This window comes from Hippocampus comes, unplaced genomic scaffold (assembly GCF_001891065.2).
Source record: "Hippocampus comes isolate QL1 unplaced genomic scaffold, H_comes_QL1_v1.1 scaffold327, whole genome shotgun sequence".
Classification (NCBI taxonomy): Eukaryota; Metazoa; Chordata; class Actinopteri; order Syngnathiformes; family Syngnathidae; genus Hippocampus; species Hippocampus comes.
The window spans coordinates 1,312,870-1,326,313 of NW_017806221.1; the positions used below are offsets into that span (position 1 = coordinate 1,312,870).

The following is a 13,444-nucleotide window of genomic DNA, read 5'->3' on the forward strand; positions in this document are numbered from 1 at the left end:
CCTGGGTGCAGGGATGTGTTTTGTGATGTGTCCACTGTATACACTACTAGCAGAATATTAAAAGGGAGATACAATCAAGGTGTCAAGGCAGCTGCAAATACTTTTAAATAGTGGGAAAGAGACAAAATAGGCTCCTTTAAGAGAAAGAGCATTGTCTATTGGGTTGAGATCACATCACTTATTTCTTTGTCATCAACTTTTGAAAAACCCGTTGAAATTTGAAGCAAATCTGGATAAAAATGCCAAAAGGTCATTTATTTAAAATTTTCACTGCAATTCATGATAGAACACGCAAATTCAAATACAGCACTTGTTTCCCCACATTTGTTCAAAGTTCAACAACCGCAAGTGTGAATAGACTGTTTGTTGTCTTCATGTGAAGAAGGACATAAGAGGGAACACATATGAATACAACTCATTTCTTCTTCTTCTTCTTTCCTTCCTTTTTCTTCTTGCTTTTCTTTTCTTCTGCTTTCCGATAAATGCCGAAGCCTTTGCGGACCATGCAGCCCCTCCACCAAGACTGCATCTAGGAGGGTCAAACGTCGCGGGTCAACACACCATGTTATATTTCCACAAAAGTCTTCCACAGTACAGTTTTGAAACAGTAAACAGATATAGTTTGTTTCCACACCGGGATTGGCAAGCGAGGAACTTTGAATGTTACCCCCCACTACCCCAGAGCCAATTCAAAAAAAGAGGAAGACAACACCTTACAGGTGGAGTAGCAAACCACGGGATCGTATTTTGAACGGCTAGCTTGTGTTCTTTGTATTCTCTATGCACGCAAGTGATGAGGTGGCGCTAGGAGGTGCTATTGCTCCACCTGGAGTACAAACAGCATCTTTATGTTGGCCCCAAGAAATTTCTCTCTCCAAAACTGACATGGCTGCATACACACAGCAACACCACAACAGCCCAACCAGCGCCGACCACTTGAAATGTGGTTGGAAACTCGCGCAAGCAAAGGAATGAAACGTTGTTACCTTGAGAGCAGCTTTATTCCTAACCTCCAGCTGGCGCAGTCTCTCCTCCTCCTCCCTTTCCTCCTTCACCACCTCCTCCATTTCGCTGTACTAAAACAAACAAACAAAAAGCCCACCCACACATACTCATGTCCATTCTCACTTTGCATTGGAGACGCTGGCAGCTGTTTACCTTCTTCTGCATTGCCGTCAACTTTTCCAAGTTTGTTGTTCTCCTGTAGCGAGTGCGGGTGAGATGCTGCTCCTTCTCTTGCATGTTCTGCTCAGTGCACTGTTGCCACTGTAGCAGCTGCTCTTGTAACTCCTGTGAGAACATATATCTTGTGCATTGGAGGATTTGATTTGATATTGAAGTTACGTACACTAAATGTTTAGCAAACAGTGAGATCTTTCTCATTATTCATATAAATGGTTTCATGTGATTGTTATTTGCCATTTCCTGAGAAACAAACAATTGCACAAACTGAAATAAGCTCTTTTGTTTCCTTTGTTCGAATTTCAATGATGGAGTATTTTTTTAAAACAAATATTTCATGGCAGGGACTGTGACTCTACGCACTCGTGGCATAATCCAAGATGTTGCCGTAGTTGGCGGCCGTCTGCAAGAGCTCTTCAAGTGTTCTGCTTTTGTTTGTTGTTGTTGTTTTGTCATATGGTGTTTGTTGTCCTTTTTGTGGACCCATTGTGAACTGTTTTCAGCGTTTTGGCCATGACATTCGTCGAAGGAGAAGAATCTGTGCTTGATGGTTGCGCCTTATGGACGGACGTGTGTACCAGCATTAATTGTGATGGGGGTAATGTCGGCGCGATTTGACTGTCGCCGCTTGACCGTTCCGGGGCGATTGTATTTTTTGCGCCAGTAATGGGCAGCATTTTTCACAGCCCCATTTTGTTCAGCATAATGGATAGCTGGTGTAGCTGAGGATGACGAGAGAGGAGTGTCGATGCGGAGGGCGATACATGGTTAGAACTGAGAGTCGCCGCTTGGAATTGAAGCGGATCTAAATAGGGCAGGAGAAGTGAACCAATCTCTTTTCGTAAATGGACGCTACAGCTTCTTGTTTACTTTCAAACTTAGCTTGTAGCAGACGTGTCGGACGTCATTCACGTTTTGAGCATGACGTCTCTGATCCACTGGTGAAAGGAGACTTATGATTCTCTCCTTTCTCTTCTAAAACTGCTTCAAACAACAAGGCGTTTGCAGGAATAGTTGTTACAATTGCATGACTGTCCATGTTTTGTGTTATGTGTTCTGTGAAGCGCTTTGTTACAGCTGCAGCTGTTGTGAGAGTGCTATATAAATAAAGATGTATTGTAACAATTGTTCACTACTTTTTGTAATACCAACCGCATTTTGTTTTTTCAGAAAAATCTTTGATTCCTCATGAACTCTTTCCTGCAGTAACAAATGGTCCTTCAGCAACTGAGAGAGAGAGAGAGCGAGAGAGAGAGAGAGAGAGAGAGAGAGAGAGAGAGAGAGAGAGAGAGAGAGAGAGACCAAATTTTGTAATACATTTCACTTGGGCTCACATGTAAAAATACATTACATTAATGTACAAATTTATTCAGAGTTGTGAGTGCATTTTTGAAGTGAAATACAAAATAAAGAATGCAGGACGATAAAGCTGGTCAGTGAATCATAACATGCAGGCATTCCATGCAGCAGGGCAGAGCCTCTGAACTCTGAAGTGGATGTGTTGGCTAGCGCTCTGGCTATTATTATTATTACTATTATGATTATTATGATTATTATTATTATTATTATCCTTATGATTATTATTTACAACAAGGTCAACAATTTTTGTGACGACTTGATAGATGGATACTTTATTCATCCCAGGAGGGAAATTAGACTGTCACTGCAGCAATGTTCACAATTATCCCAATAAAAATATAAATAAATGGGAGCACCATCAAAGAAAACCCCCCCTGAGAAATATACAAGTAGCAGTTGAGGGGTCCCAGGAAAAAGAATACTTCAATCAGAGCCAGAATAAAAGTAGACAGGATTGAAGGTGTTCCACATAGGACAGTCATAAATAATATACATATAAATATATTTCAGTGGCCATCTAAATGACCAAGCAAATGTAATGACACAGAATATGTCATGACTTTTTGATGAATTAAATACATGTACTAAAACGTTCTCACTGGAATGCTAGTATCTACTTGGTGTTTGGTCTTATTTCAATCCAGTGGACTGTGAAAAATGTCTTTTCAGTTCCTGTCTTATGTACATGGGGTGTTTTGACTGTCAAGCTTATTTTGGTCTTTGAAAGAACACTTATATTCTCTTGTTTTGTTCTTCAAGTGAGTATTTGTTGAGAAGTGCTTGGTAAGCTTTTGAATAAAAGCATTTTTGGTGGAGAATAATGTCAATTAGTTCATATAATAATGTTATTGGTTCAATTTGGCACTGCATTTATTTTGGTTAATGTCGTGCTTGTGTGGGTTTTCTGCAGGTAACCCCGGGATCCTCCCGCATTCCAGAACTTTTTTTAGGTTAGTTGAAGACTTGAGTGTCCTTTGGTGTGAATGTGAGTATGAATGGTTGTTTGTCTGTATGTGCCCTGCGATTGGCTGGCCCAAAGTGGCCCGGCATAGGCTCAGGGGTCAGTCGGGACCATCGTGACGATGAGCTGCATACAGAAAACGGATGGATAGATGGATGAATGGAAAGTAGGCTGATGAACTCGGCGGGCAGCACTCTAGCACTTTTGGGGATAGGAATGAACTGCTACACTTACCTCAACTTTGTGTTCAAGTCGCTTCTCAGCCTCACTCATCTCATTTTGGGTTTTCTGAAGCATCTGCTCAGTGCTTCTATCCTCAAGATCCTTTCTTGCGGCGTTCGATTCAATCAGTTTGTGCAGCCGATCATTGAGATCGTCATGCAATGTTTGCAGTTCCTGATGGAAATGTATTTATTCACAATATCAACCAAATGCTCAAAAAGAGTGAACCAATGATTCTTGAGATTTGACGGGTCACCTTCAGTTGATCGGCTTTCTGTTGAAGCGTCCCCTGTTGCTTTGGAAGTGTACGTCTTCTCCTTTCCATCTCCCTCTTTGCCTCTCTGGGAGCAACAAGACAAATAACACACTTTATCTTAACTAATGAAACACATTTGGGAATACGCTACCCAGACAAAAAAAAACAACAAAAAAGTGGGCACCTGTATTTCCCATGACATCATTTCAGCAACATTCACAAGTCCGACCACAAAATCTTTAAAAAAATATTTGAAAAAAAATCTGATTGTATATCCTGAGAAACGTTGGACTATTAATGACGGCAGCACATAACGTCCCTGGGGTGAAATCGATTGTGTTTGCTGTAATGTCTTATTTTCCAAATCCAAACAAAGACAGCTTTGATCAATCAGCAAATTATGACAAGAGAACCAATTTGCATAAAATGCTAAATATCTGATGATTCAGCCGATCAGATGTGCTAAAGTCTCGTATTATACCTGCGAAACAAACATAATGAATCATTTATTGCCTACAGCACTGGACTACTCCTTCATTCAACTCTCTTCTTAGCTTGATGCTGAAATCACTCTAGAGCAGTGGTTCTTAACCTGGGTTCGATCGAACCCTAGGGATTCGTGAATTAGTCTCAGGGGTTTGGTAGAGCCTCTGCCATGGAGGTTAAGACACACCCGTGCATATGAACTGGTTGGGTTCGCTACCTCGAACAAGGTTAAGAACCACTGCTCTAGAGCATAGGTGTCAAACTCAAGGCCTGGGGGCCAGATCCAGCTCGACACCTCATTTTATGTGGCCCGCAAAAGCAAATCAAGCATCTCAACTTCCATGATGCTCGCTAAAATATAAAATTATCATCTGTAATAAATAAGAAGGATATTGTAAGCATTTTCTTGGAACTAAACCCATCATGACAGTACCTTAAACAAAAGTGGAGTAATATGGTTTCAGTCATAATGGCCCTCCAAGGGAAACGGGAACTAAAATATGACCCACGACAAAAATAATTTGAGACCCCTGCTCTAGAGTGTTAATCTACACTATAATAATACAATGTGTTTTCTCACTGTTGCTGGTGTGGAAATGTTCTCACTTTCATCATTAAACCCTTTTGAGTTTTACTGTGAGCTTTTTAACATTGTTTGATTTCACGACTGATTTTCCACAATGCTCTCTTGGTTATAACAAATGTGCTGCACAGCCAGGAACCCAATTTAAGAAGGTGAGTTGAGCTCCTCATCGCATGTTGCCAACATTGTCAAAAAAGTACAACATTTATCCAGAGGCCCATAAGTACATTTCTGCTGTGATTCTCATATCACAATTGTCTTTTGGAATCCACCACCCCACCCACCCATCCTCTCGACCAGTGATTCCCAACTAGTGTGCCAGGGCACATTGGTGTGCCGTGAGAGCTGTAACGGCATGCCACTGGAACTTATCAAATTTCACCTAATTGGTGAGAAAATTATTTATTAATAACAAATAATACATCTTTGTCACTCTGTCTATGCCAGCAACTTAAGGGGTGTTCACACGGCAACATTTGCTCCGGTGCTGCGCCGGGGCTACCCCAGTAGAGCGTTCACATGTGCAAAGTTACACCGGTGTAGCCCCTGAAAACAGCTTACTCCGGAGCAAATTTAACCGACCTCAGGGAGGTGGTTTAAAAATTTGCTCTGGAGCAAATGCTCGTTTGCGGGGCAGCACCGATGTAAAATGGTACATGTGAACGCTACAGAGTTAAAAAATTTGCTCCGGAGCAAAGGCTCGTTTGCGGGGGGAGTAGCCTCGATACGCATGAGAAGAGTTGATTACATACGGCTAGAATGCGTTGCTTTCGTGCTCTGTTGTACTTCCGTCATCTGTTTATCTAATAACGACACAAGACATGATGGGATTGGACTGGTGCTTTAGTAGAATAGAATGGCAACTGGGAATAAAAGTAGCAAGCGGCACCTTGCTTCTTGGGTTATACCATCTCAACTAGAACGAGGGGGGGGGGATAGTCCCCAAACATCATCTTTCCTTTTGTAGGAGACTGGACTGTCTCGGAGTTGTGTGTTCACAACCCCCCCATAGAATTTATTTTGTGATTTCCTCTCTTGATTTTCTGTTTGGCGCATTATATGTTTGCTTTTCTGAGTGTCATTGAAGTCATCGTTGATTTACGTTTTCGGAGGCGGTCATTGAATGCCTCTCGAGCAGAAGGCAAGGAGACCGAGAAGGAGAAGGACGTGCCTGTACAGTAGTTGCTTGAGTTGTGTATGTTTTAAAAAGAACCAACATGACAGCTCTTTGTTTTCTATCGTTTTGCACCGCTGCAGAAACTGCCGTCTGAACGCAAGTGGGGCTGCATCGGGGCTGCACCGGTGTTAACACGCTCAGCGGCTTTGTACATGTGAATGCTCCACAAAATGTGCACCGGTGTAAGATATATCGCAACACAATACATCGGTGCAGCATCGGAGCAAATGTGTGCCGTGTGAACACCCCTTTAGAGTGACAGAAAGAACAAATAAATGATCTTCAAATAGATGGCAAAAAGTATGACATTGACATATGTATCCTTTTTTTGGAACAATTCTGTTTGGTGGTGTGCCGTGCGATTTTTTTTTATCTTAAAATATGTGCCTTTGTTCACTGAAGGTTGGGAATCATTGCTCTCGACAACTTAAGAGGGTTCAGTTGGTCTTAGTCAGTGAGGAGTGCGGATCTAGACCTGTTCCATGTGTAGCGTGTCCTGAGACAAACTCTATTGTGATTTGGTGCAAAATAAATAACATGTACAGTAATCCCTTGCTAACATGGGTCATCTTTCACGGCTTTGCTGTTTCACAGATTTTTTTTTGTGCTTTATTTTTTTTTAAAGAGTGCATTGTGTTCTGCATCCTGATTGGATTATATTTTTTTCAAATGGTTATTTAGAATGTATCATTTTCACTTCATGGCGTGTTGATTAACCTTTTGTTGCTCTCAGCATTCTTCTCCTGGTCCTGTCCATCCACTACCTGAAGCAGACAGGTGAAGCTGTGTTTGTCTTCTAGCTCTGCCTGTAACTTGGACACCTGCTGTGAGATATAGTGACTGGACAGACAGAAAAAAAACACAGCAGGGTTCACAAGCTGACTCCAGGTCAAATCCTGATCTACTGAATGGCCATAGACTTTGCTGGTACTTACCAATCTCGTTTCACCTTTTTTACTCTCGCCTACAGGCAAACACCCCAAGAAAATACGGAATCAATATCAAATTTCTTGTGTTCTCAACTTGTACAGCGGACTACTGCGTTCAGTAGAGTCACCTGTGACTTTTCCGTGCTGCACTCCTTGTGAATCTGGATGGTCAGAGCGTGTTCTAGAATGTCCAGCTGGTCTGAACATTCCTCCAGTACAGCCGCAAGCCTGAGACTCTGGATATGGGATAGATACATCTGGAGAACACGTATCCATTATGTAGTGAGAATGACCACCAACAGATCGACTTAAATCTGATGCATTCCCAATTCGAGACACTGGAGGGCAGCTAATGAGAGGAACTGGGGTAATAAATATAGTAGTGCAGTCAGGAAAACAAACCAGGGCACCCATAAGTTGTCTTTTAAAATCTTTGCCAGCATCAAGGATGTTATTATTATTATTATTATTATTATTATTATTATTATTTATTTATTTTAATCGTCAAAATAAAACAAACGCACCGTACAGTGAGGCAGTGAACCACGTGATTCCGCTCAGCCCATCAGCGAGGAAAAAGTATAGCAAAAAAACAACAACAAAAGGATATTTGCCTATCACTGTAATTGAATGATTGAAAAAAAACTAATACAAGATTATCCCCATTTGTCAACACGCAAGTAAACACGAAACAAACAAAAATGTCAACACATGAAAGACTGTTAAGGGTTTTCGTCGTCACCGGTCGTGTAGGGTGCGAGAGACATCGTCAATTCAACACAGTGGTATTTCTCAAATCATAGTATCATACTGAAAAATGAAAACGGAGGAAAAACAGACATTTACCTCCATAACATAATCCGTGTGAGGTGTCACAAGCGCCCCGTCAACAGTCACACATCTGGTGAGTTTTTTAGTTGCTAAGGAAACGTACCTGTCACGTGACGGAACTGCCCACTCAAACTGAAATTCAAATACTGTACATTAAAAGTATGACATATATCAAGCATACAACAGAGGAAGGCCAGACAGTGATATTTATTGTGTGTAGTCGAAGTGTGACAGTAAGACCCACGTTTGTTTGCACTGTCTAATCAAAAAGCGCATAAACAAGCAGTGAATTAAAACTGAACAAAAACTTTATTGACACCCACACAACTACACCAACAACACCGAATACAATTCAATTACAAGTCAGTCAGCGAGACTTGGTGTTCTGTGATATTATTTGTCAGCGGTGAGATGTATGTATTAAATTATTTACTTTTTTGCATTTCTAAAAATTTAAGTGACCGTTGAATGGGCTGAACATTGGCACTGACTTACTAAGGTTGTGTAAAAATTATGTCAGTAGTAAAATTCCTCCCGAAAACCGCAGTAGTTAATGCGTTTTTTTATCATCACATTCAGCACATTTTATTGACGCTCATTATTTATGGACTGGGACTGTTTTTTTTTTTCCAGAAATCAGTTTCCTGGCTTGCAATTGTGTCACATTCTGTAGTCACCTAGTGTCTAAAAATGGTCACTAATCATCACCATAATTAATATGTTGGAGTCTATCCCAGCTGACTTCGGGTCGAAGGCGGACTACACCCTGAACTGGTCGCCAGTCAGTCGCAGGGCAAATATAGAGACAAACAACCATTCACACTCACACTCACATCCACACCGTCACCGAGTGGGAAACGAAACAACGCTGCCCGCACACAAGACAGGCGAGTGTAACAGTATACCATCAGTGAAACTTTCTCCAAAACAACTTGGTAAAATTGAAAATGCAAATTAATGTCCATCAATCCAACCATTTTCAACCGATTATCGGGTCGCGAAGGCCAACAGCTTTTGCAGGGAAGCTCAGACTTCCCTCTCCCCAGCCACTTGTTCCAGCTCTTGCCGAGAGATCCCGAGGCATTCCCAGGCCAGCTGGGAGACGTGTACTGGGTCGTCCCCGGAACACCTCACCAGAAGGTATCCAAATCAGATGCCCAAGCCACCTCATCTGGGTCCTCTCGATGTGGAGGAGAAGCGGTTCGACTCTGAGCCCCCTCATGGATGACCGAGCTTGTCATCTTATCGCTAAGGGAGAGCCTGGACACGCTGTGGAGAAAATTCATTTCGGCCGCATGTATCCGGGATCTCGTTCTTTCTGTCAAGACCCAAAGCTCATGACCATAGTTGAGGGTTGGAAGGTAGATCGACTGGTAAATTGAGAGCTTCGCCTTTGGGCTCAGCTCCTTCTTCACCACGACAGACCCACAAGTCCGCATCACGGCAGACGCTGCACTGATCTGCCTGTCGATCTCCCGCTCCCTCCTGCCCTCACTTGTGAAAAAGACCCCAAGAGACTTAAACGCCTCCAGTTGGCGCAAGATCTCATCTCCGACCAGGAAGAGGGCACTCCACACTTTTCCGACTGAGGAGCATTGTTTCAGAATTGGAGGTACGGATTACCAGGAAGAGGGCACTCCACACTTTTCCGACTGAGGTGCATTGTTTCAGATTTGGAGGTACGGATTACTATCACAGCCGCTATACAATCGGGTGCAAACTGCTCCAGTAACAGTTGGAGATCCCGGCTTAAAGAAGCCAACAGCACCACATCATCTACAAAAAACAGAAATGCAATACTGAGGCCACCAAACCGGACCTCCTCAACGCCTCGGCTGCGCCAAGAAATTCTATCCATAAAGGTTATGAACAGAATCGGTGACAAAGAGCAGCCTTGGCAGAGTCCAACCCTCACTGGAAATGAATCCAACTTACTGCCGGCAATGCAAACCAAACTCTGACATCGGTGATATCGGCACCAAACAGCCCGTATCAGGGGGTTCGGTGCCCTATACTCCCAAAACACCCTTCACAGAACTCCCCAAGGGACACGGTTGAACACCTTCTTCAATTCCACAAAGAACATGTAGACTGGTTGGTCGAGCTCCCATATACCCCCGAGGACCCTGCTAAAGATGTAGAGGAACATCCTCTCAATGGGAAATTAAACCTCATTTATCATGCTTTTGTTCAACACTTCAGGCACTGGGAAATGATTGTCCCTTGTAAACTGGCCGCAAGGTTTCAACCCAAATTATATCCAGATACTGTACAGGTAGTGATTATTGCCAAAGTGTGGTGGCACACAGAGGTATTTAGAAATTTTATGAAAGAGAAAACAGAGTGCAGGTATTGCATTTGTTTATTGTCGATCACTTGTAAAGCACTCTGGTCAGGGAGCTCAAGCTTGATGGCAATACACTGAATGTACAAGCGACACGATTCATGCATGACGCTGTCACACTGTGATGCTTCTCTTGTGGACTTCCCCAAGTGAACCAGCATATCATCTGACAAAAAAACGTATACCGTACCTGTAGATGACTGCCAGTATATTTAGCACGATCATATACTGAAAGACATTTTTTAAGGCAGAAAATCCAAAAATAGAACCATACAGTATTTATTTTCAGCAAGTCAATTTCTGGATGGCAAAGGAACATTATTGAAGGCATAACATCAAGACCTATTGAACTTGTTAAATTACAGTTATATACAGTAGCCTATTGTCTCCACTGCTTAACTGTACAAAAACACATAAAAAAAAAAGTGAACGAAATGTAGATTCTGTATTGCTAGTGCCCAGTAAGAGCAACAAGTTTACACATGTCAAATATAAAAATGGAGAGAAAGCAGCTATATGAAATAAAGGCTTGACAGGCAAGTATGAAAAATTATAACGATGGTAATAGTGTGTCTGTACGTGCACAAGAATGCACATTTTAAAACTTGTAAAACATAATTGCACAACCTGCTTGCTTGTGTTGTAGCTATTATTTTAGTTGTGCTTTTCACACGAGCTTAATTTAAAAAACAGACGAGTTTTGAATGTTAAATTGCACAATTAAGTTCAAATAAAGAAACTGATGAATGTTATTTTATCAGACCACGCAGTTCTTATGATTAGTTGTTTTTTTTTAACGCATAACGATGAAGCGATATACAGTAATAAATATGGATTTGAAGAGTTTAATCCTATCATGCTGGAGCAAGAAAAAAAGTGATGAGGTTCAAATGAAGAACAACATACAGGGTATGTCATCTTATGGCACAACTGCACAAAAATACAAGCCCAATTCCAATGATGTTGGGATGTAAACATAAATAAAAACGGAATACAATGATTTGCAAACCATGTTCAACCTATGATTTAATACCCTACCAATAACAATAAAGTATATCAGTTTGAACATTAAGGATCTTCTCTTTAGAGGGTATTCAGTGAAATATAGATTGAACATGAATTGCAAATCATTATATTCTGTTTTTATTTATGTTTAATACAAGGTCCCAATTTCATTCGAATGAGGTTTGTACATTTTCGATAATAAATGAATGAAATTAACAAGCAACTTGGAATACTGAATTGGGTTAATATTCTAGCGATACATGGCAGAGAAGTCATCATCCAAAAGAGCTCATCTGAATGTACAAACCAGGGGGGTCACCAACTCAGGTCCTTGAGGGCACATGTCATGCCAGTTTCACCGTAGATGTCTGCCTCCTCCAACACATCTGATTCAAACGATCAGCATCATTATGAGGCTTTCCGCAGACCTTGTTGATAAGCTGATCATTTGAATCAGGTGTGATGGAGGAGGGAAACATCTAAAACACGCAGGATCAGGGGCCCTCCGGGACCACAGTTGATGATGTCTGGTATAGGCAAATTTATACAAAAGTAAATTGAAACTCATTTTTAAAAAAATTAATATTTCAAAGTGGTAGAAGCACTCACACTTGACCCAATGACTGCTGTGAAGGCCACAACTCTTCTTGTGCTTACTCAAGTGTGAGCTGCGGTAGACCACCCTACCGTGCCATCCAAGAGGAGGAGAGTTTTCCACTTTGACAAACGTCAGCACGATTGTTGTCTTTTTTCCTGACTGAGCGGAAATTATAGGGTCATCCATAATATGATGAAACTGATTGCAGCTGTACAGAAGAAAGTCATCAAGAGGAGCTGCACACAATGATGAGGACACCGCAAGAAAATCCCCATCTGCCACAGTTTTATTATTGATGACGAGCTGGAAGTGGCCGGAGAGACAGATGGAGGCGGTTTAGATCTCGCTGATCGTTCGCTCAGAGGGCCGGTACTCCTCCCTTCCTTTCGGCGAGGACATGTACAAGGACTGCGTCTTACGTTTTAAGCGGGCTCTTTTGGTAGCCAGTGACAGGCTGTGCTTGCTGGAGGCAATGATATCAGTGATGAACTTCTTGCAGTCGACACACACCTCCATGGTGGCCCAGTCTTCAGTCAGCTCTGATGGAAGCTCAAGCGCTTCGTGAGACTTTAAGGAGCCGTGCTTGGTTAGCCTGAACGCAACAGACACACTGTGTTATACTGTAGATCAATGAATCCACCCATCCATCCATTTTCTGATCCACTTATCCTCACAAGGGTCACGGGGGGTGCTGGAGCCTATCCCAGCTGTCTTCAGGCAGTAGGCGGGGGACACCCTGAACTGGTTGCCAGACATTCGCAGGGCACACATAGACGAACAACCATCCGTGCTCACACTCACACCTAGGGACAATTTTAGAGTGTTCAATCAGCCTGCCCTGCATGTTTTTGGAAGGCGGGAGGAAATCGGAGTACCCGGAGAAAACCCACACAGGCACAGGGAGAACATGCAAACTCCACACAGGAAGGCCGGAGCCGGAATCGAACCATGCACCTCTGTATCAATGTATTGTGGAATAATATTAATTCATGCTTGAGGTGCAACGAATAAGCAATTAATCCATCTTTTTTTTTCTGTCGGAGAACGAGGAGCCTCTACTCCGCTAAGCTTAAAGACCGATATATTAACCTCCACGAACAAAACATACGCGAGACACATGTTGCGTTTTGCTGTCAGTTGTCAGTGAAATGGGAGTCCATCAGTGATGGAGTGAGGAGGTCCGTCGGTAGTGGCCCGGTTAGTGACGATTCCATTGACCAACAAAAAACGCTTTTTTCGGTGCTTAGTCCGACATTTTTTTTCGGCATTCCTGTCATTCATCATTTGCCAGCAAAATGGGTGTCCGTCATTGAATATCCAGATGGAAATTTAAACATTTTTTTACTCAATCTGCAAAATAATCAACAAATTAAATATTAAAATTATTGTTAGTTCCAGCCCTAATTAATGGAGTACCATAAGATATTCACATTCTGAAATAGTTGTATTAAAATTATTATATTGTATCGTTACACACCTTTACAGCACAGCCATACAGTTAAAAAAAAAAC

At 42.0% G+C, this 13,444-nt stretch overlaps 2 protein-coding genes across 7 annotated transcripts in view; both read right to left on the reverse strand.

Moving 5' to 3' along the window:
- Positions 1-228: 228 nt before the first annotated feature.
- drc9 (dynein regulatory complex subunit 9) lies at positions 229-8,175 on the reverse strand. Of its 3 annotated transcripts, none has more exons than XM_019856226.1 (10): positions 8,002-8,175; positions 7,284-7,412; positions 7,162-7,190; positions 6,944-7,066; positions 3,981-4,065; positions 3,737-3,898; positions 2,335-2,409; positions 1,159-1,290; positions 987-1,076; positions 229-529 (listed from the first exon to the last, which is right to left on the reverse strand). In XM_019856226.1, exons 1-10 carry the CDS (start codon positions 8,005-8,007, stop codon positions 416-418), a joined length of 945 nt encoding a protein of 314 aa, XP_019711785.1. In that variant the 5' UTR covers positions 8,008-8,175; the 3' UTR covers positions 229-415. The 3 variants fall into 3 exon arrangements, with proteins under 3 accessions (XP_019711785.1, XP_019711787.1, XP_019711786.1); XM_019856228.1 differs by lacking the exon at positions 8,002-8,175 and adding an exon at positions 7,685-7,878; XM_019856227.1 differs by lacking the exon at positions 8,002-8,175 and adding an exon at positions 7,680-7,878.
- A 2,158-nt stretch (positions 8,176-10,333) lies between these two features.
- The window catches only part of spire1b (spire-type actin nucleation factor 1b), a 28,047-nt gene continuing 24,936 nt past the window's right edge, over positions 10,334-13,444 (reverse strand). For all 4 annotated transcript variants that reach the window (XM_019856218.1, XM_019856217.1, XM_019856215.1 and 1 more), the window contains one exon: positions 10,334-12,525. In XM_019856218.1, the coding sequence (XP_019711777.1) occupies positions 12,270-12,525 (256 nt within the window). In that variant the 3' untranslated portion in view covers positions 10,334-12,269. The remainder of the gene's footprint in view (positions 12,526-13,444) is intronic.

Coding starts and splice junctions, on each gene's coding strand:
- drc9 (XM_019856226.1), bottom strand. Junction 4,066..6,943: donor AATGCTGAGAGCAACAAAAG/GTTAATCAACAC, acceptor TGTTGCTCCCAG/AGAGGCAAAGAGGGAGATGG. Junction 1,077..1,158: donor TGACGGCAATGCAGAAGAAG/GTAAACAGCTGC, acceptor TGTTTGTTTTAG/TACAGCGAAATGGAGGAGGT.